This window comes from Macaca mulatta, chromosome 12, assembly GCF_049350105.2.
Source record: "Macaca mulatta isolate MMU2019108-1 chromosome 12, T2T-MMU8v2.0, whole genome shotgun sequence".
In the NCBI taxonomy this organism is placed as follows: domain Eukaryota; kingdom Metazoa; phylum Chordata; class Mammalia; order Primates; family Cercopithecidae; genus Macaca; species Macaca mulatta.
The window spans coordinates 73,809,887-73,831,097 of NC_133417.1; the positions used below are offsets into that span (position 1 = coordinate 73,809,887).

Genomic DNA, 21,211 nt, shown 5'->3' on the forward strand with positions numbered 1-21,211 from the left:
AAAAGTTTTTTCTTTTTCTTTTTTTTTTAAGTTAGTACAATAGTCCCTAAGTATACTTTAAAGTAGCACAATAGTCCCTAAGTAATGAGAAAAATAATTTCACAATTTAGACTTGGTTAAGAACTCCACATGAAAAAGCATTAACAAAACAAACTTTGCTATTTTCAGAAGATTTGAAGAATAGATTACCTAGTTTGTGAGCAAACAAGGCTCCTTTCTAAAAGATGCATTCATCTGAATATGAAAGTTCTTTATACAAAAGAGATTTTGCAGCATAAAAAGAGCACTTAATATTACCTAGCAGAGAATGTATGGTCAATAAATATTTGTTGCATTAAGTACACTATGGCTTGTCCAAAGCAAATTTTATTTAGGGACACCACTTCTCACTCTGCTTAATTAAAACCTTTTATCAGCCGGGTATGGTGGCTCACGCCTGTAATCCCAGCACTTTGGGAGGCTGAGGCAGGTGGATCACCTGAGGTCAGGAGTACAAGACCAACCTGGCCAACATGGTGAAAACCCTGTCTCTACTAAAAATACAAAAATTAGCCAGGTGTGGTGGCAGGTGCCTGTAATCCCAGATACTCGGGAGGCTTTGGCAGGAGAATTGCTTGAACCTGGGAGGTGGAGGTTGCACTGAGTCAAGATCGTGCCATTGCACTCCAGCCTGGGCAACAAGAGTGAAACTCTGTCTCAGGAAAAATAAAAATAAAAATAAATAAATAAAACCTCATATCAATTTCATTATTACTGATTATATTAAAAATCACAAGAGAAGGCCCTTTAAGTTAAGGAAATAAAACACAGTTAGCTAACTTTAATGACATCTTGCAGAGATGAGTGGCTGGTTATGCCCTGAGGTACTGTAATCCATTTTTAGCAATGAATTTGAACAGGCAAGATGTACTTAATAATGGTGAACCGTCACCACTTTCCATTTTAGATCAGTATGTTTACAACAGGAAACTTACTTTCCTTCTTCCTAGAATATTCTTCCTTAAGATCCTGGATATTTGCAGTCAGTACTTCCAATTCCTGCTTTTTGCCTTTTACTTCAGCAATCAATTTTAACAAGTTATCCTTTTTTTCTTGAATGAGCTTATTTTGCCTGCTGATCTCTGTAAGAAGCACAAGGTATTAGCTAGAATATGCTTTGCTCTCTGACATGTATCTAAGAAAAGGCCAAAGTTTACTAACTTTCATAAAGATTAATAAAGAACGTTTCGACTGCTAAGCATTTTCTAATGATTCAAAACTTATAAAAGACAAAAAAGAAAAAAAATCCTAATCTATTTTTTCCTACTCATCTTTAAAAAAAGTGAGATAGAAAAGCTTCTTAAAATGAGAATACCAAATTAAACCAAGAAACAGAAAATCAAAAGATCATGACCTTTGCAGCTCCCCACTCCCAATAAGTACAGAAATAAAAACTACCAACAAAGATAACCAAACTCTATTTTTATTTTTATATTTTTTTGAAACACGGTCTCGCTGTTGCCCAGGTTGGAATGCAATGGCACAATCACTACTCCTTGCAGCCTTCCACCTTAGCCTCCTGAGTACCTGGGACTACAGGCACATGCCACATCACGCCTGGCTGATTTTTAAATTGTTTTGTCTCACTATGTTGCCCAGGCTAGTCTCAAACTCTTAGGCTCAAGCAATCCTCCTACCTCAGCCTCTCAAAGTGCTGGGATTACCAGGGCTAGCCACCACGCCTGGCCAACAACCAAACTCTAGAAGATGGCTTTACACAGTGCTTTGAGGAAAAGGCTCACTCTAATGCTATATAAATTATTCTGGAACATACCAAAAGACAGAAATAAGTGAAGGAAGACAGGTGGGCAGGCAAAGCTTACAATGTAAGCATAATTCTAAAGCTAAAACAAAAAATTAAAGATAGCACTGGCCCTCTACCCACAACTATATAAACTAATCTCACTTAAAAACATAGGTGCAAAGATGCTCAACAAAATATTAACTTACATTAAAAATAGTCCACCAAGAGCAAATATAGTTTGTTCTAAGGATTTTATATAGTGAAGCTGTAATATTAGGAAAATCTATCACATGAATAAAAATTGAAGGAACATTTCATGTGAATTCAGCATCTACTCCTGATACTGATTCTTAAACTATAAATGGAAGGACATTTAACATGATAGAAACAAATCAAAAAACCTTTCAAATCTCATAATATATATTTGGCATTTCCAAAAGGAATAAAATAGATGCCAGTTAGCACTATTATTTAATATTTCCCTAGAAGTTTCTGGCCAAGACAAGATATTTAGCTGGTAAAACTATAAGGAAAAAAAAGAACTATTTTTCATTATATGTAGACAATAGACATCTATCTAGAATACTCAGAAAAATCTACTGAAAACCTATCAGAATTTGTGGTACTACACACCAAAAAAATCAATAGTTTTTGTACATAACACCAGTGATTAATACATAGGTAAGAATAGATGTTTATACTAATATTAATAGCTGTAATATTCGTTTTTGCGCTTTGTTTTTATTGGTTTTATTAGTTTTTGCTATTCTGTGCTATTTTTAAGTACTGGCATACCTTGGCGATATTGCAAGTTCTATTCCAGATCACTGTGATAAAGCGAATATTGCAATAAAGCAAGTCACACAAATGTTTTGGTTTCCCAGTACATAGAAAAGTTATTTTACACTATATTGTAGTCTATTAGGCGTGCAATAGCATTATGGCTAAAAAACCAATGTACATATCTTAATTAAAAATATTTTATTGCTAAAAAATGCTAATAATCATCTGAGCCTTCAGTAGGTCCTAAACTTTTGCAGGGGGAGGGTCTTGCCTTGATGTTGATGGCTGCTGACTGATCAGGGTGGTAGTTGCTGAAGGCTGGGGTGGCTATGGCAATTTATTACAATAGGATAACAACAAAGTTTGCTGCATCAATCAACTCTTTCATGAAAGATTTCTCTGCAGCATACAATGGTGTTTGACAGCATTTACCCCTGGTAGAACTTCTTTCAAAATGGGAGTCAGTCTTCTCAAACCTTGCTGCTACTTTATCAACTAAGTTTACGTAATAGTCTAAATCCTTTGTTGTCAAACAATGTTCACAGCATCTTCACCAGGAGTGGATTCCATTCCATAATACCACTTTCTTTGCTCATCCATAAGAAGCAACTCCTTATCCACTCAAGTTTTATCATGAGATGGCAGCAATTCGGTCACATCTTCAGGCTCCACTTCTAAATCTAGATCTCTTGTGATTTCCACCACATCTGTAGTTACTTTCTCCATTGAAGTCTTGAACCTCTCAAAGTCATCCATGAGGGTTAAAATCAACTTCTTCCAAGTTCTTGTTCATGTTGATATTTTGACCTCTTCCTGTGAATCAGGAATGTTTTATGGCATCTAGAATGGTGAATCCTTTCTCTGGAAGGTTTTCAATTTATTTTGCCCAGATCCATCAGAGAAAATCACTATTTGTGGTAGCTATAGCCTTATTTCTTAAATAATGAGACAAGAAAGTCAAAATTACCCCTTGATCCATGGGCTGCAGAACGGATGTTGTCTTAGCAGGCATGAAAACAACATTAATTTCCATCAGCACTCTCGGGTGATCAGATGCATTATTAATAAGCAGGAATATTTTGAAAGGCATCTTTTTTCCTGAGCAGAAGTTCTCAACAGTGGTCCTAAAATATTCAGTAAACTATGCTATATACACATGTGCTGTCATCCAGGCTTTGCTGTTCCATTTATAGAACATAGGCAGAGTAGATTTAGTACAATTCTTAAGGGCCCTAGGATTTGGGGAATGGCAAGTGAGCACTGGCTTTAACTTACAGTCACCAGTTGCATTAGTCCCTAAAAACAGTCAGCCTGTCCTTTGAAGCTTCAAAGCCAGGTGTTGACTTCTCTCTAGCTATGAAAGTCTTAGATGGCATCTTCTTCCAATAGAAAACTGTTTCATCTACATCAAGAATCTGTTCTTTAATGATCTGTTCATTCAATGATCTTAGCTAGACAATTTGCTGTAGCTTCTACATTAGCACTGCTGCTTTCATCTTACACTTTTATGTTATGGAGGCAGCTGCTTTCCTTAAATCTCATGAACCAACTTCTGCTAGCTTCAAACTTTTCTTCTGAAACTTCCACATCTTTCTCAAGTCTTCATAGAATTGAAGAGGGCTAGAGTCTCACCCTGGATTAGGCTTTTGCTTAAGTGAATGTTGTGGTTTGTTTGCTCTTCTATTCAGGCCACTAAAACTTTCTCTACATTAACAATAAGGCATGCCGGGCGCGGTGGCTCAAGCCTGTAATCCCAGCACTTTGGGAGGACGAGGCGGGCGGATCACAAGGTCAGGAGATCGAGACCATCCTGGCTAACACGGTGAAACCCCGTCTCTACTAAAAATACAAAAAAACTAGCCGGGCGAGGTAGCGGGCGCCTGTAGTCCCAGCTACTCGGGAGGCTGAGGCAGGAGAATGGCGTAAACCCAGGAGGCAGAGCTTGCAGTGAGCCGAGATCGCGCCACTGCACTCCAGCCTGGGGGACAGAGCAAGACTCCGTCTCAAAAAAAAAAAAAAAAAAAAAAAAAACAATAAGGCTGTTTCTCTCTTATCATTCATGTGTTCACTGAATTAGCACTTTTGCTAACTGGCGCAAGAGGCCAAGCTTTCAGCCTTTCTCAGCTTCTAACACACTTTCCCACTAAGCTTAATCATTTCTAGCTTTTGCTTTAAAGTGAGAGACCTATGACTCCTTCTCTCAGTTGAACACTTAGAAGTCACTATAGGGTTATCAATTGGCCTAATTTCAATACTGCTGTGTCTCAGGGACTAGGGAGGCCCAAGGAGAGGAAGAATGACAGGAATAGCTGGTCGGTGAAGCAGTCAGAAGTCACTCAACATTTATCCATTAAGTTCGTCATCTTATATGGGTGTCATTCATGGCACTTAAAACAATTACAACAGTAATGTAAAAGATCACTGATTATAGAGCACCACAAGAAATATAATAATGATAAGTTTGAAATCTTGTGAGAATTACCAGTATGTGATAGACATGAAGTCAGCACATGCTGATGGAAAAACGGTGCCCATAGACTTGCTTGACACATGGTTGCCATTAACCTTTAATTTGTAAAAATTGCAATATCTGTAAAGTGCAATAAAGGCAAGTGCAATTCAACAAGGTATCCATGTACCAAAATACTGGCCTTTTACATCTGTCTCACATATTGGCCAGCACCTCATTACTCCTTCTTGGCTTTAATCCCTCTACCCTCCCTGCCTTCCCCATGTCCCTGTCACTATCTGTACAAGTTCTTCTTGCCCTAGCCCTCTTAAACACTCAGCTTCTGCAACTACCCACCCCTTTCTCCTGCACATGCTCAAAATAAAAACAATAATGCCTGTGCATAAACCTGGCCAGACCTCTCTGCTGGGAGAATAACCCTGGCACGGCCACTTCTTCCTCTGTTTGTCGGAAGAAAGATACAACTGCTGCTACTTGGGGCCCACTGCCCAGAGACAGTGTCCCCAAAGTGTCTATCAGGGGACTAAATAAGGCAGGAAGGCACAAAAAGCCTAAGAGCTCTAGGGCAGAGGTTACCAAGGTCAAATAACCAGAGCCAGTAGAGCTCAAGGGTGCTTTATAATGTGCTTTTGAATTTTTGAGTTAAAGATTTAGTTTTACTAATACTTAAATGAAATCTATGGGGGGAGAGGGGAGGGATTGCATTGGGAGTTATACCTGATGTAAATGACAAGTTGATGGGTGCAGCACACCAACATGGCACAAGTATACATATGTAACAAACCTGCACGTTATGCACATGTACCCTACAACTTAAAGTATAATAATAATAAATAAATTAAAAAAAAAAAAAAGAAATCAGATCAAAAAAAAAAAAAAGAAATCTAAACACTTTAAAATCAAATGTCAGTTAGTAATACCAGTAGTCTAGAACTGTATCAAATAAACTAAACTATCTACACTGTCATTTAATTCCAGTATTTTAATTACAAGTAAATATGTGCTCCACGGATGAGTAATTTTGTTCTCAAAGTTAAACAAGTTAGTCCACCACCAAATTTATGAAGACCTTAAATACCATAAATCTTCAAAAGAGAAATACACTATGATCTGTTTCCCAAATCGATGTGAGCATGGAATTCTCAGTGCTTGAACAACATCTCTCAAGACAAGCATTCCTCAGGCAACAGGGAATTCTCGTTTATAGAGGTAACAAACAGAAAATTCAGAATCAACCTAGATCAAGAAATATGTAGCCTCTGTTTGAAAAAAACTGCAAAGCTTGTCTGAGACACATATTTGATCTGGATATATGAAGAGATATTTTATGCTTCTAAATATTATAAAAGACATGCCAAACAAATGTTGGCATTTTTAGGAAGTTAATATGATAAATGAAATATCAAATCAATGTTCAAGAGGTAGATTATTCTCTAAACAGTGCTGAAATCCAAAGTAAATTCTTTAGTCTTTTACTACTTTTTTAAAAGAAGAGGAAAAAGACTCAGCAGTTCAGTAACTTGCCCAAAGCTGTATTTGTTAGGATGAAATAATAAGGGCCAGGCACGGTGGCTCACGCCTGTAATCCCAGCACTTTGGGAGGCCGAGGCGGGCAGATCACGAGGTCAGGAGATCGAGACCATCCTGGCCAATGTGGTGAAACCCTGTCTCTGCTAAATATACAAAAATTAGCTGGGTGTGGTGATGTGTGCCTGTAATCCCAGCCACTCAGGAGGCTGAGGCAGGAGAATAGCTTGAACCAGGGAGTCAGAGGTTGCAGTGAGCTGAGATCGCGCCACTGCTCCAGTCTGGTGACAGGGCGAGACTCCGTCTCAAAAATAAATAGACTGCATTCAAACTCAGGTCTTGACTTCAAAGACAATGCTTTGCTCATTAAACTATCCTCTCCCAACAATGGGCTACCATTTTAATCTCAAGAGGAAGAGACAAATACAAATTCCTAAGAAAAAAAACAGACAAAGGCATAAACAGATGAAACACAGAATGCAGATGGTTACTAAATATGGAAGATAATTTAACCTCAGATTAATCACAGAAATGCAAGTAAAGCAGTGAGATTTCAATTTTCATTTATTACAACAATGTTTACAAAAATAACAACAAATGTTGAGAGGAATGCAAAATGCTAAGGTCCTTCTAGAAAATATTTTTGACATTGAAAATAAAAGAGCCTTAAGAGTATTCACCTCCTTTGACCCAGCAATTTCATTTTTACAAAGTTACCCTAGGAAAATAGGCTATATGCAAATATTTATATTAAAAAATTCTTTTTCAGAATTTATAATGAAAAACTGAAAACATCTTCAATGGCTAACAAGTAAATGATTTTTAAAACATGGTATATCAATAAAATGGAATGTATTTTCAAAAAAATAGGAATGTGGGAAAATACTCTCAAAGTTGGAAAAAAAAGATAGTTATATAGATACCATGAATATAATTATGTTAAAAATCTACATAGCTCATGAAACATAAAAGCTAGAAAGTCATTTTGTTAAATGTGGTTCTCAACATTACAGGTGAAAATTTTGTTTACTTTTCTGTATGTTCTAAGAATATGAACATGATCATATATTATGTCAAGTATAATTTAAAAATAAACATCTTACTAGAAAGAAAAATGCTACTCTTTAAAGATAAGAATTAAGTAGAATTGTACTATACAAGAAATCCAGATTGAAAGTCAAAGTTCTCAATTCTGATCCAGCTCGTCAGTTGTTACTCAAGGACCTCTGTCAAAATCACAACTTCTGAAACTCTTTTCCTCAATTGTAAAATAGGGATAACAGTGGCTACCCCATTCCCTGGGGTTAGAGTATCCAGTAATAATAACACAAAAACTTTTAAAGTAGGGACACATAAATACTACATATGAGAGTGTTTTCATTGTAACATTTGAAGAACTGTGTGAATTTGGCGCCCTTGATGCTGTGTGACAATTTTTTTTGAGACAGAGTCTCACTTTGTCTCCAGGCTGCAGTGTAGTGCCATGATCTTGGCTCACTGTAACCTCTGCCTCCCAGGTTCAAGCTATTCTCCTGCCTAAGCCTCCCGAGTAGCTGGAACTACAGGCGCGCACCACTATCCCTAATCTTTGTATTTTTAGTAGAGACGGGGTTTCACCATGTTGGCCAGGATGGTCTTGATCTTTTGACCTCGTGATTCACCCGCTTTGGCCTCCCATAGTGCTGGAATTACAGGCGTGAGCTACCGCGCCCGGCCTGCTGTGTGAGTATTATTGCATGTGTACACACTTGGTTGTCTTATTCCCAGGACCAACATTTCAAACTTTCACTCCTACTCGCCAGAGGAACCCTTCCTTGCGTTTTCACTCCAATGCAGGTCAGTATGGTACAATGGAAAGAGCACAGACACTATGGTTGCAATCTTAGATCCTCTATCTACCCCCAGACCTTAGGCAAGTTTCTTAACCTCAGTGAGCTTCAATTTCCTCATCTGTAAAACAGGGATAATCTCTGTCTTAGACAGACTTCAGGGTTTATACTAACTTAAAAGCCACCCCATAGTAAATGACTCTCACCTTCAACAGATGATCTTCCTTCTTGTGATAATTAGAATTTATGGCTCCAGAACTTTAGGCTATTTTGTTCTCTGCAGTATCTTCCTAGAAGATTACCTGGTATAGAGCAGTAGCTCAACAAGTATTTAGCCAGTGAACAGATTCCCTCCACCTTTCTTATTCCCAAAATAATATCTATTTCAGTCTTTACCTTACTGGATCTACGTGTGACTTCCAGTGTTGACAACACCCTTTCTTGCTTCTCTCCTCTTTTAGTTTCAGTGACCTTCTCTCTTACTTCCTCTGTTCTCCAATTACTAAGTCTGTCTTTACTGGTCCCTTCCATTTACCCCTCTCTCAAACTGTAGAGAAAACGTAAGGCTTTCAAGATGAGTGAGGCTTCTGGAGTTAACCTGATGATCAAATCATAATCTCTCTGGGACTGTAATATCAGTACAGTAGGAATAATAATAATAAATAATACCAACCCTGGACAACTGTCATGAGGACTGAAGGAGATGGTCAATGTAAGACATTTAGCACAGTATCTGGCATACAGTAATGAGTAAATAAATATTATTACTAACCAAGGCTACCTTCTTCTACTCTACATATTCTTCCATAGCTTCAACTCCCCAAATTCATTAAAGACTCACAAATCCCATCTTCAGCAAAGACCGCTTTCCTGGCTGGCTTCCAGATGAATATATCCATTGCCTACCAGATATCGCCACCTGAAGACTTGCTGCACAATAAACTCAACATATTCACCCAACACATTTAAAATTGAACCCTGTATGTTTCCTTCCCACCTATAAAAACATGCTCCTCCTCTCTTTCAACCCCTCACTTAGTAAATGCATCACCACTGATTCATACTCCATGTCAGAAAGAATCATCCTAGACCACAACATACTCTCACCTTCAGGCCAACAGTCTTGAGTCTAAGTCCTCAGACCTGTCACTGGTCCAAGCCATACTCATTATGTGCCTGTACTATTACACTAAGTTTTTCCTTTAACTGGTCTCTTTATGGACAACAGTCTCACTCCCCTCCTGTTTATTGTGCATGATTACCAGATTGCTTCTTCTGAAATAAAAATCCAATATCATTTTCCAGGTTGAAATCCTGCAGCAACTCTTTATCTCCTGAAAAACAGTCTAACCCCCTTTGCCCAACATGGAATGTCCACCATCTGGCCAACCAGTTCTACCAGCCACTTCTCCGCCACTCCCCATCCACAGTGTATCTAGCCATCCCAGAACCTAACAAGCTCTCGTGTTCCTGCCCCATTTCATGTGCTGTTTCCTCTTCCTAGAATGTAGTGTTGACTCTGTTAAACATCCCTAACTCTTCTGTATGTGATCTCCTCCAAAGTAGCGTGGTATAATCAGACTGTAGGTTCGAATCATATTTCTCTTCATTATCAGCTATCTAACCTTGAGCAAGCTGCTTAACCTCTCTGTGCTTATTTTGTCATAAAAGTCTAACATGTAAGACTAAAAGCAATATCTATACCTCTTAGGGTTGTTGTGAGGATCCATGAGTCAATATATGCAAAGAGCTTAGAACAGGGCCTGGCACGTGGTATACAAGATAATGGTTAGCTATTAAATATCCTGCAATCCTCACTGGAAGAATCAAACCCTCCAGATTCCATCCTCATCCTCACACAGCATCTATTACATTATTATAACAACAATTACAATTTTTTTTTTTTTTTTTTTTTTTTTGGAGATAGGGTCTCACTCTGTCGCCCAGGCTGGAATGTAGTGGCATCACAGCTCACTGCAACCTTGACCTCCTGGGCTCAAGAGATCCTCCTGCCTCAGCCTCCTGAGTAGCTGGGACTACAGGTGTCCGCCACCACACCTGGCTAACTTTTCCTTAATGTTTGTAAAGACAAGGTCTCACTATATTGCCCAGGCTGGTCTTGAACTCCTGGGCTCAGGCAATCCTCCTGCCTCGGCCTCCCAAAATGCTGAGATTATTTTGGCTCAAGCCATTGAGCCTGGCACAATATATTTTAACTGTGGTTTCCCCATCTATATCCTCCACAATATTGTGAGTAGATTATACTTTATGCACTGTTTTCTCCTAACTGCTGGGCAATAGCCGTCGTATGTTCATTGAATTAATTAAACTTGGGTAAATTGTATTTCTGTTCAAGTATAAACTGATTTTTTTCTTTTTTTTTTTTTGAGATGGAGTCTCGCTCTGTCGCCCAGGTTGAAGTGCAGTGGCACAATCTGGGCTCACTGCAAGCTCCGCCTCCTGAGTTCACGTCATTCTCCTGCCTCAGCCTCCTGAGTAGCTGGGACTACAGGCACCGGCCACCACGCCAGGCTAATTTTTTGTATTTTTAGTAGAGATGTGGTTTCACCATGTTAGCCAGGATGGTCTCGATCTCCTGAACTCATGATCCACCCGCCTCAGCCTCCCAAAGTCCTGGGATTACAGGCCAAGTATAAACTGATTTTTAAAAGAAAAATATTGATAACGCTTTTAGATTTCAGACTATATAGAGCATAACTTCACACTATAGATAATCTTTAAGAGTACACTTTGAGACTCACAGTAGTAAAACTGACAGTTCCAAACTTAATTTTCTAATGCCTAGGGATCCTACAAAGAGGTAAGAACTCAAACTCAATATCACTCTTTCACACACATGCAAACAAAAGTGGTTTTCCTTTTTGCTTATGGTTACAGAGGGAATGAGAGAAGCAGTGAAGGGCATGGAAGCTTCAGGGCAGATTAGAAAGTAAACATGGGTAGGCCGGGTGCGGTGGCTCTTGCCTGTAATCCCAGCACTTTGGGAGGCCGAGGTGGGCGGATCACCTGAGGTCAGGAGATTGAGACCATCCTGGCTAACACAGTGAAACCCCATCTCTACTAAAAATACAAAAAAGTCGCGCATGGTGGTGCACGCCTGTAGTCCCAGCTACTTGGGAGGCTGAGGCAGGAGAATCAATTGAACCCAGGAGGCAGAGGTTGCAGTGAGCTGAGATCGTGCCACTGCACTCCAGCCTGGGCAACAGAGTGAGACTCCATCTCGAAAAAAAAAAAACAAAACTAGTAAACATGAGTAAAGTAAAAGTCTAGCAAATAATCTACTCGGGTAACAAAGTCAAATACCTTCATGGGTCACACAGCAAGTGAAGTGGGTAAGTCAAGGCTACCCATTTTGCAAATGAAAGAACATATGCCCCATGTAAGGACATTCTAGTCTAATATTGTTTAAAACATGATGCCTTTAAACCGAGTATCTCTAGTGGAATTTGAACTGTGGACACAAGTTTGTGTCCTGTGTGTAAGAACTCAGTAAAAACTGCCAGGTCTCAGTAAAAGCTGCTGATTCACTCTGGACAACCTGGAGAGTGGTAGAAATAAGATGGCAAGAATAGGAGTAAAACTATGGAGAGAAACACTGACAGAGTACTAACAGAGCTGAGAGAACTCCAGCTTTGCAATCCCCAGGCTGGGATTTCCAACGTGAAAACTCATCTTTTAAAAATTACTGGCATTTATACCTCGGCACTGACAAATCCCACAAGTATAGTGCTGAGTGAAAAAATGGACAGAAGACATACGAGAGAATGCTATTTATATAACATTCAAAAACACAATACTAGAGGCCAGGCACAGTGGCTCACACCTGAAATCCCAGCACTTTGGGAGGCCAAGGTGGGCAGACCGCTTGAGCCCAGGAGTTTAAGACCAGCCCACACAACATGGTGAAATCCCATCTCTACAAAAAATACAAAATTAGCCAGGCGTGGTGGCATGCACCGGTGGTCCCAGCAACTTAGCAACCACTCAAGTGGGAGTGTCACTTGAGCCCAGGAGGTCAAGGCTGAAGTGAGCCCAGATCATGCCACTGCACTCCAGCCTGGCTGACAAAGTGAGATGCTGTCTCAGAAAACAAAAAACCTCCATAATACTAAACAATATATTGATAGGTTAGTTGTGGAAGGTGGGAGAAGAAGGTGTAACGTAGGATGTTCTTTCTTAAGTTGTATGGTATGTCAATGTTTATTCCTATATATAAGCACATGTATATGTGTTAATGTGTATGTATTTTGTGTGTGTATATGTCTCTCTCTCTCTCTCTCTCTCTCTCTCTATATATATATATTTTAATTTTTTGTAGAGATGGGGTTTCACCATGTTGCTTGGGCTGGTCTTGAACTCCTGAGCTCAAGGGATCCACCCATCTTGGCCTCCCAAAGTGTTGGGATTACAGGCATGAGCCACCACATGTATATGTGTGTGTGTATACATATACACATATATATACACATATATAAACATGTATATATACACACACACAACATATACGCACTTGTGCACACAAAATATGTTGTCTTACTTGTATGAGATTTCATGATAAAGACGTATTATCTAAAAAAACCCATGATTTATACTTTTTCACATACGATTTTGATATTCCAGAAACATCTCAACCATTCGTTCTTCTTCCTTTAATTTCACAGACAGCTTTTCTGAAAGAGAAATTGAATTTTCAATTCAGCTGAAATGATGCTAAAAAATAAACTAGAACGGCAAAAACAGCATGATACAAGTTAACATTAGGTACCTGCAAATGCTTTGATGGAGTCCTTGTAGGTATCTCTTAGTCCCGCCATCTGACAGGAGGTGTCCGTACTTTTGAATTTATTCCAAAATTCATTTATGCTTTTATCGAACAGTGCCAGTTCATCCTCTACCATTATGTAGGACAATGCTAAAAACAGAATACACATTGCATTTTTTAAGTTACTGAAATCAAATCAGCCACATATTCCAATCAGGTATACAGTATTTTGGCAATTTGTCCTTTGCTAGAAAATAGCAACTTATCCTTAATTCTAGGTATTCAAGGGTAGATCAAGCAACCTGGGCTTAACTGTTGTTACGGTGCAGCAAGAATTCAGGATACCTTTACCTTCTAGCAGCTTGTTAGTAGGTAAGTGTAACTGCACAGGACACTTACACGCGCTATGACCCTGGGTCCATTTTCTCACAAGTAAAACCGTTGACTTCTAAATCACCTTTTCCAACTCTAACCCTTTCTGATCAGAGATCATCAGTATCGCCAGGTGGCCGGCACCCTCCCATAGAATAAGACCCCACACCTCTACCCTGTTTCTCTCCTCCACCTCAGAACAGTAAAAGTTAACAGTAAAATAGGGACTAAGGTGGGAGTTGAGCGGGTTCTGCCCAGGATGTGTGCAAGTCACCTCGGGCCTCAGTATCCTCTGTAAAAGGAGGTCCTGGGAGAATCCGGGACCCGCCAGTACTCTGCGACGCTAAAACCTTCCCAGGAGGACAAAAGATATCCCTGCAGTGAAACCCAGAGCGCTTTGGGTTCGCAGCTGCCCACTCCACTAGGCTGTGAGGCCCAAACAGCAACAAGATGCGCATTTCACAAACGCCGCCGCAAATACACACATTCCGCCTCCAAACTCACTTTCCCCTATCGCAACAGGCGGGCCGAGGAGCCCAGCTCGGCGCCCACCTCCCTCACCTTCGCAGGCAGGCCTGAGTCCCTTCGCCTTCCCCACACCAGATCCGCGCCCACTCTAGCCAACAGCCGAGCTCCAGACTCAGCTCCCGCCAACTTTCCAATTTCAAACCTAGTGCACTTCCCGTCACCCGCCTCCAGGCGCACGTTCGCCTTCTGATTGGCCGATAGCACAGGTTCGTCATGACAGGATTCGTTGAACTCACCCTTGGATTCTCGCGGGGAAAATGGGGGAAAAGGGCATTCTGGGATTCGTAGTTCTTTTCTGAACAACAACCAGCGTCTCCACTGTGACCCGAAAGTATTAACAGCATCCGAAGAGCTCGCCCACAACAAGTCATTCATCGGCTTCAAATAAAGGTTTCTGGAACAAATATATATATTGATCTTTAATCGTATCTTTTGCAAGAAATACATCCTCTTTGTATTCACCTTGTAAAGTTGACTTCAATTATGAGTGGGCAGGAACATTCAGGTGGTCCTCAGAATAGGTTTTTACTGCTTACAAAAATATTCCTTCTTTTCTACACCCCCAGCTTCTCTAACATAATGTTTTTGAGGCCTAATAGAACACTATGTTACTATCTTGCAGAAGTGGAAGAAACTAGAGCACTATCAAAATCACCTGCTGTGTTCCTCGAGGACAGGAATGAGGCACAAGGTATTCAACTAGGATTTGCCAGAGTAGACAAGCTGCAGGGAGTCTGAGTTGTTCAGAAACTCTGAAAGGTGACATGGATTCGGTATTTGAATCCTTCTTGGTAAAGCTGAGGAAGAAAGAAACTAGGGAAAGAACCTAGAGAATACGCTTTCTGAAGAATGGAAAATAAAGCTGGCCAAAATAATGAGGTCAAAGTTATTATTTTCATCTTAGACTATGGTATGTTTGTGAAAATAAAATCTGTTATACACCAAAAGATCGTTACTATACTAGTTTCTTTTCATTTTCATCAACAATACAAACACCAACAAGAAATAAATATGTAAACAACATGCTCAGAGGACCAGATATTAGCCATTCTTTATCCAAGAACTAAATTAAGACCTGTGAAACCAGGACAAGTTATTATGAATATTTAACACTTCACAATATGCCCAAAAGTCACCTTGCAGCCTAGAGACTGCTATTAATACAGTTAGACATACAGTTTACTACGATAAATCTCCTTTCATTTCCAAGTATTTTCCCAAGAACTTCTGATTTTATATATCTGATACTATTTACCTTAAAGCAAAATTTTATGAATCGAGCCTCTCAGAACTTTAGCTGATTGAGTGCTGGTACTCATTTTTAGGGTTTCCACAGTACCACATTAGTGAAGACAGTACTTAAGAAGATTCATGGAAGGGGGCTGAGTTGATATCATGTTGATGAATTCCTCACTAAGTTTTTACACTGGTCTTTATCAGACTGTTTAGTGAAGATTCTTGCTCTCTTTGGGTCTTCAGCTAAGACGGGTGATTGCCCTACCAATGTGTGGTTATTAGGGCAGCCTCAGGCTGTCTATTGTTTTTTATTCTTTGAGTGCTCCTCCCCAGTCAGGATGTGAGGAAGAAGTTTCTTTGCCATTTGTCAAAATTTTCATTTCTGGCCGGGCGCGGTGGCTCAAGCTTGTAATCCCAGCACTTTGGGAGGCCGAGACGGGTGGATCACGAGGTCAGGAGATCGAGACCATTCTGGCTAACACAGCGAAACCCCGTCTCTACTAAAAAATGCAAAAAACTAGCCGGGCAAGGTGGCGGGTGCCTGTAGTCCCAGCTACTCGGGAGGCTGAGGCAGGAGAATGGCGGGAACCTGGGAAGCGGAGCTTGCAGTGAGCTGAGATCTGGCCACTGCACTCCAGACTGGGCGACAGAGCGAGACTCCGTCTCAAAAAGAAAAAAAAAAAAAAGAAAGAAACAAAATTTTCATTTCTGAAAGACTGGCTGAATAATTTCTCTCGTATCCCCAAGGATAGCTAGAGACAACCAGCTCTTCTTTCTGCTCAGTACACAGAATAGGGCCTCCAGCTTTCTCAGCATTAAGAAGGGGAAAACAGACCCACCGACCCATTATTATTCACACAACTCCACCATCACCACCACCAACATATTACGTGACTTTCATTTCAACTCAACCAGAGTTTATTGAGTTTCTATTTTGTGCCATGTACTGAGCTGAGCACTGCCTTCTCTGGGATATACAGTCTGTGACCCAGGCTTAGGTTTCTGCAGGGTGGGGAATAGAAAGATGCCACATGTTCCCAGGCTGGAGGTGTTTCTAGATGGTGGTTATAGTCTTGCTCAGACTGAAAGCTCTATTGCTCCTCCCCTGAAAACTTAATTCTTTCTACGATGGGTGAAGGATAATGGGGTATAAGGATAAAAGATCATTGTCCTCTATTGCACATACGCTTGCTGGGTAGATACTTTGCATTTTCGGGGCAGAGCTAAGGATAGAAATGATCATGAGTAATGCCATGGTTGAGACTATAAGTTCCCCACCTTTAAGTATAAGTTTCTCTTTATGACATTCACATTTATGCTGACATTCACATTTACACTTTCAACATCCATTCACTGAGAAAATCAGAAATGACAAAAGTTACTATGAATTCAAAGGAGGAGTCTCTTCTTGCAGATTCCAGGTTGAGGACCTACAATATTGAAAATGAAAAGATTCTCGAACAGAAACTTTCAATCTTCTAGATTTCTGAATGGCCTATGTCAAACATTGCAATAGATGATTTAAGAAAGTAAGTTTTCTGACAGTTGCTATAAAGTACAGTATCCAAAGTGGAGTCAATGCCAGGTTACACCTGGACTCTTTCATCTCCTTCCCAAAATTAAAAAAATAAAATAAAATGAAGGAAGGAAGGGCTGGGACCTTGTATCAGTCTGTTCTCACATTGCTATAAAGAAATACCTGAGACTGGGTAATTTATAAGGAAAAGAGGTTTAATTGGCTCATGGTTCTGCAAGCTGTACAGGAAGAAGAACAGCTCTGCTTCTAGGGAGGTTTCAGGAAGCTTCCAATCATGGCAGAAGGCAAATGGGGAGAAGGTACTTCATGTGCCAAAGCAGGAGCAAGAAAGATCAGGGGGAGGGGGAGGTGCCACACACTTTTAAATGACCAGATCTCATCAGAGCTCACTCACTGTTGCAAGGACAGTACCAAGAGGATGGTACTAAACCATTCATAAGAAATCCACCCTCATGATCCAATCACCTCCCACCACTATGTCGGAGGTCTGATACGGTTTGGATCTGTGTGGTAGAAGGAAGTCACCAAATTTTATCCCCCAAAAAGAAACTATAAAACTGGACCAAATTATCAAAAACAACCATTTAAGTGACCTGGAAATTGACTAACAGATTACAGTAAACAAAGAAGCATTTATTCATGAAAAACTATTCAAAAACATTATGCTAAGTGAAAGAAGCCAGGTGAAAAAGACTACATATACTATGATTTTATTTACATAAAATAACCAGAAAAGGCAGATTCCCAGACACAGAAAGCAGTTCAGTTTTTGCATGGGGCTGGGAGCAGACCCAGGCACTGACTGCCAAAGTGCATGAAGAGACTTTCTGGGGTACTGGAGATGTTCTGAAACTGGTTTGTGTCAATTACTGGCAACTCTATAAATACATTAAAAATCATGGAATTATACATTTAGAATGAGGAAGTTCATAGTATATAAATTGTAACTCAATGAAAGTGTTAAAATTAAAAACAAAAGATGAAGGATATCAGAGCTTTAGAAGAAAAAAAGACTACATCTCCCAAGCACTCAGAAAACATTCAATATAGTAAGAAAAATATCCAGGTTATTTTTATTATGGTAAGACACTCATAACATAAAATTTACCATCTTAACCAATTTTAAGTGTACAGTAAAGGGATGTTAAGTGTATTCACAGCGTTATGGCACCATCACCACTATTCATCTCCAGAACTCTTTTTATTAAAAACTTTGCCCATCAAATAACGAATCTGTCTTTCCTCCCCTCACACCCTGGCAACCACCATTCTACTTTCTGTCTCTATGAATCTGACCATTCTAGGTACAATTTTTAAATTGTCTCATAAATATCAAAAATGAGGATTTCTTTTACAGCTTTTAAATACATTCATCAATGAATGTTAATGTTTTTAGGTGTGATAATGGTATTATCTCATTTATGTTCTTGAATATTTTTTCCCTTTCATCCTACAGTTTGCATTTCTAAATTCTACTCATATCTCAAGGCCCAGCCACTTGCCATTTCCACCACAAAAGCTCCCTAGTCTCACAGACTGAAAGCTATGTCTGCCTTTCCTTTTTTCCATTTACCCTATCTGTTCACCTCTAAGGACACAATGGTATGTGACATATGTAAATATCATATTTTCCCTACTAGACCACAAGATTCTTGAGGTCTGATCTATCTCTGTCCTGTGTGGTACAGTGTCTTAGACTCTGTCAGTGTCGTAGACTCATGCTTCTCAAAAGTGAGAGGTTCTCCACCCAACAACATCATCATTATCTGGGAACTTAGAAATACAAAGTCTCAGACCCCACTCTATTCTTAGTGAATCAAAGATTCGGAGTCCCTGTAATCTGTGTTTTAACAAGCCCTTCAGGGGAATTGGATGAATATTAAAGTTTGAGAGTCACTGCTTTACACAATCTCTCTATACAGTACTCTTTAAGTGATCTATAAAAATGAACACAGCTATACAATATATTAACTACTTGGAAGAAAGTTAATAGTACTGCTCAATGGGCAACTCTGTTGGGTCCTTCGGTAATCCAAGAAAAAGTATATAGATGTATAGGTCATGATCATTTCTAGAGAAAAGTACCTAAGGAGACTAATGGAGGGGGGTACTTAGAACAGCTGTAGCAGGGTCATTCATAATAGTGTCATTATGGAATACCAATATTCCTGGGATGCTAGCCAGAATGAAGGTAATGATTTTCTGAAGGTCACTAGGGTCTAAATTCCATCTTAAATAAATACATTTTACATTGCAAGGTGACCCTGGAGAGATCTCAAATACAGTTTATTTTAGAGAAGGCAGATAAGTTTGTGGTAAAAGGATAATGACCATGCAGAGACATTAAAGGTCAATGCCTCCAATATATTTTTGTTTACTGCCACCTTATAAGTAACACAAGCTAAAGTCAAATATCTCTGAATGGTGTTGAATTGCCGTGAGCACTATAACTCAGCGATGAATGGTTCATTTTATGATAAGAAATATCTTGCAGTTATATAATATTTGACGTGGTGAAACATATTGGAGAAAGTCTATCCTCTGTCCCACTAAGTAATACAGGTAGGGATTTACTGTCAATCAAAATCTCAGAAAACTTTGAATGAATCAGAATGAGAACATTCTAGAAAGAACTGGAAGTATTCAACTACAGAGATGAACTAAAAAACAAGGCAGCAGAATAAGGTTTGAGGACCAACTATAGTAGTAAAATATTTTTTGTAAAAAGTCATTAAGAGGAAGGATGTCATTAAGACAAGCAACTCATGCTAGGGTGGTTGGAGTTATGAAGATATCTCTGAGGAAACTGGGGAAATGGGAGGATCCTGGATATAGGCCCCATGTATAGTGCATGGGATTCCAGTGAATCTCATGCTGTACTTAATTTGCTTGGGTCAGGGATTCCATTGAGAATCTGGTGAAAATCGTGGCTTCTTCCAAGAGATACGTACAAGCACAAACATTTTGCATGCAATTTTAGGAAGTTCACTGACCCCTAAATAAATCAATTCACGTTATGCACTCCCTGGTGACTGAAAAGATTTGGCTAAGGTTAGACCCAAAAGCACAGACACATAAAGATTTCTTCCACTCCAAAAGTGCTTTTTCTTTTTTTTTTTTTTGAGACGAAGTTCCACTGTTTTTGCCCAGGCTGGAGTGCAATGGCACAATCTCAGCTCACCGCAACCTCCGCCTCCCGGGTTCAAGCGATTATCCTGCCTCAGCCTCTCGAGTAGCTGGGATTACAGGCATGTGCCACCATGCCTGGCTAATTTTTGTATTTTTAGTGGAGACGGGGTTTCTCCATGTTGGTCAGGCTGGTCTTGAACTCCCGACCTCAGGTGATCCACCCACCTCGGCCTCCCAAAGTGCTGGGATTACAAGCGTGAGCCACTGTGCTCGGCCTAAAAGTGCTTTTTCTAACACTGCAGAGTTCTGGTCCTTGAACACTTGGAGGAATCAAATGGAGAGTTCTACTATAACAGGAAGAAAAGGAGGTGATCCCATAGGGAACGGTGGCTGGCTATATAATTTCTGAAAACCATCTCCTAATGTGTAGGACATCTGGCTTGATTCCCAGATGCAATAGTGAACAATTCAGACTTATCTCTGCTCTGTTGGAGTTGACAGTGACCAATTAAAACACTTAGATAACTAAATATTTAGTATGAAAAAAGAGGGGGACAGGATAGTGGAAAAAAGAGAGTGAGAGGTGGGGGGGAAGAAGAAAAGAGAGGAGAGAACAGAGAGAGTGGGGAAGAGGCAGAGATGTCAGAATACAAAAGAGAAGCAACGTAAGAATTGTGTATAAGAGCAAAATTGTATCTTTTAACCCTACTTCTACTCTGATCGAGAATGTCAGAGCTTGAATTCAATTCCACATTTACAAACTATTTGGCAAAATAAGAATAACTAATATTAATTATAGCTAATATTTTTTGGGTATTTACCATGTGTCTTAAAAAAAGATAACAAAAAGGAGATCTAAAAGGAAGAATATGGAAACAGACCAGGCCTGCATCCATGGGAAAGAGTGGAATAATACAGACCCCCAAATAAAGCAAATGAAAAAAAAATGGCTTAAGGCAGAAGTTGAGAAAGTGGTACAAGGAGAGACCAACTCCACATGGGAGGTACAGGAGGAGTATGGAAACCTTGTTTCAAGGGAATGATGAATGAAGACAATGCTTCTAAAAATTGATGTGTATAGAAACCATGTGGAAAGCTTACTAGAACGCTTCCTGGATTTTATTTCCAAAATACCTCATTCTGTGATCTGGAGTGGGCCTGGAAATTGCTTGCAGGTGGTAGGAGGTAGGCGGTCCACAGGTCACACTTTAGGAAAGACAGCTTCAAAAAGAGG

The 21,211-nt window shown here is 39.7% G+C and overlaps 1 protein-coding gene across 4 annotated transcripts in view; it reads right to left on the minus strand.

Moving 5' to 3' along the window:
* Window positions 1–14,247, minus strand: part of SPC25 (SPC25 component of NDC80 kinetochore complex) — a 62,779-nt gene extending 48,532 nt beyond the window's left edge. For all 4 annotated transcript variants that reach the window (XM_077957152.1, XM_077957151.1, XM_015110291.3 and 1 more), the window contains exons 1-4: window positions 14,109–14,247; window positions 13,179–13,325; window positions 13,018–13,083; window positions 975–1,121 (exon numbers count right to left, since the gene is read on the minus strand). In XM_077957152.1, the coding sequence (XP_077813278.1) occupies window positions 975–1,121; window positions 13,018–13,083; window positions 13,179–13,311 (346 nt within the window). In that variant the 5' untranslated portion in view covers window positions 13,312–13,325; window positions 14,109–14,247. The remainder of the gene's footprint in view (window positions 1–974; window positions 1,122–13,017; window positions 13,084–13,178; window positions 13,326–14,108) is intronic.
* Window positions 14,248–21,211: the final 6,964 nt, after the last annotated feature.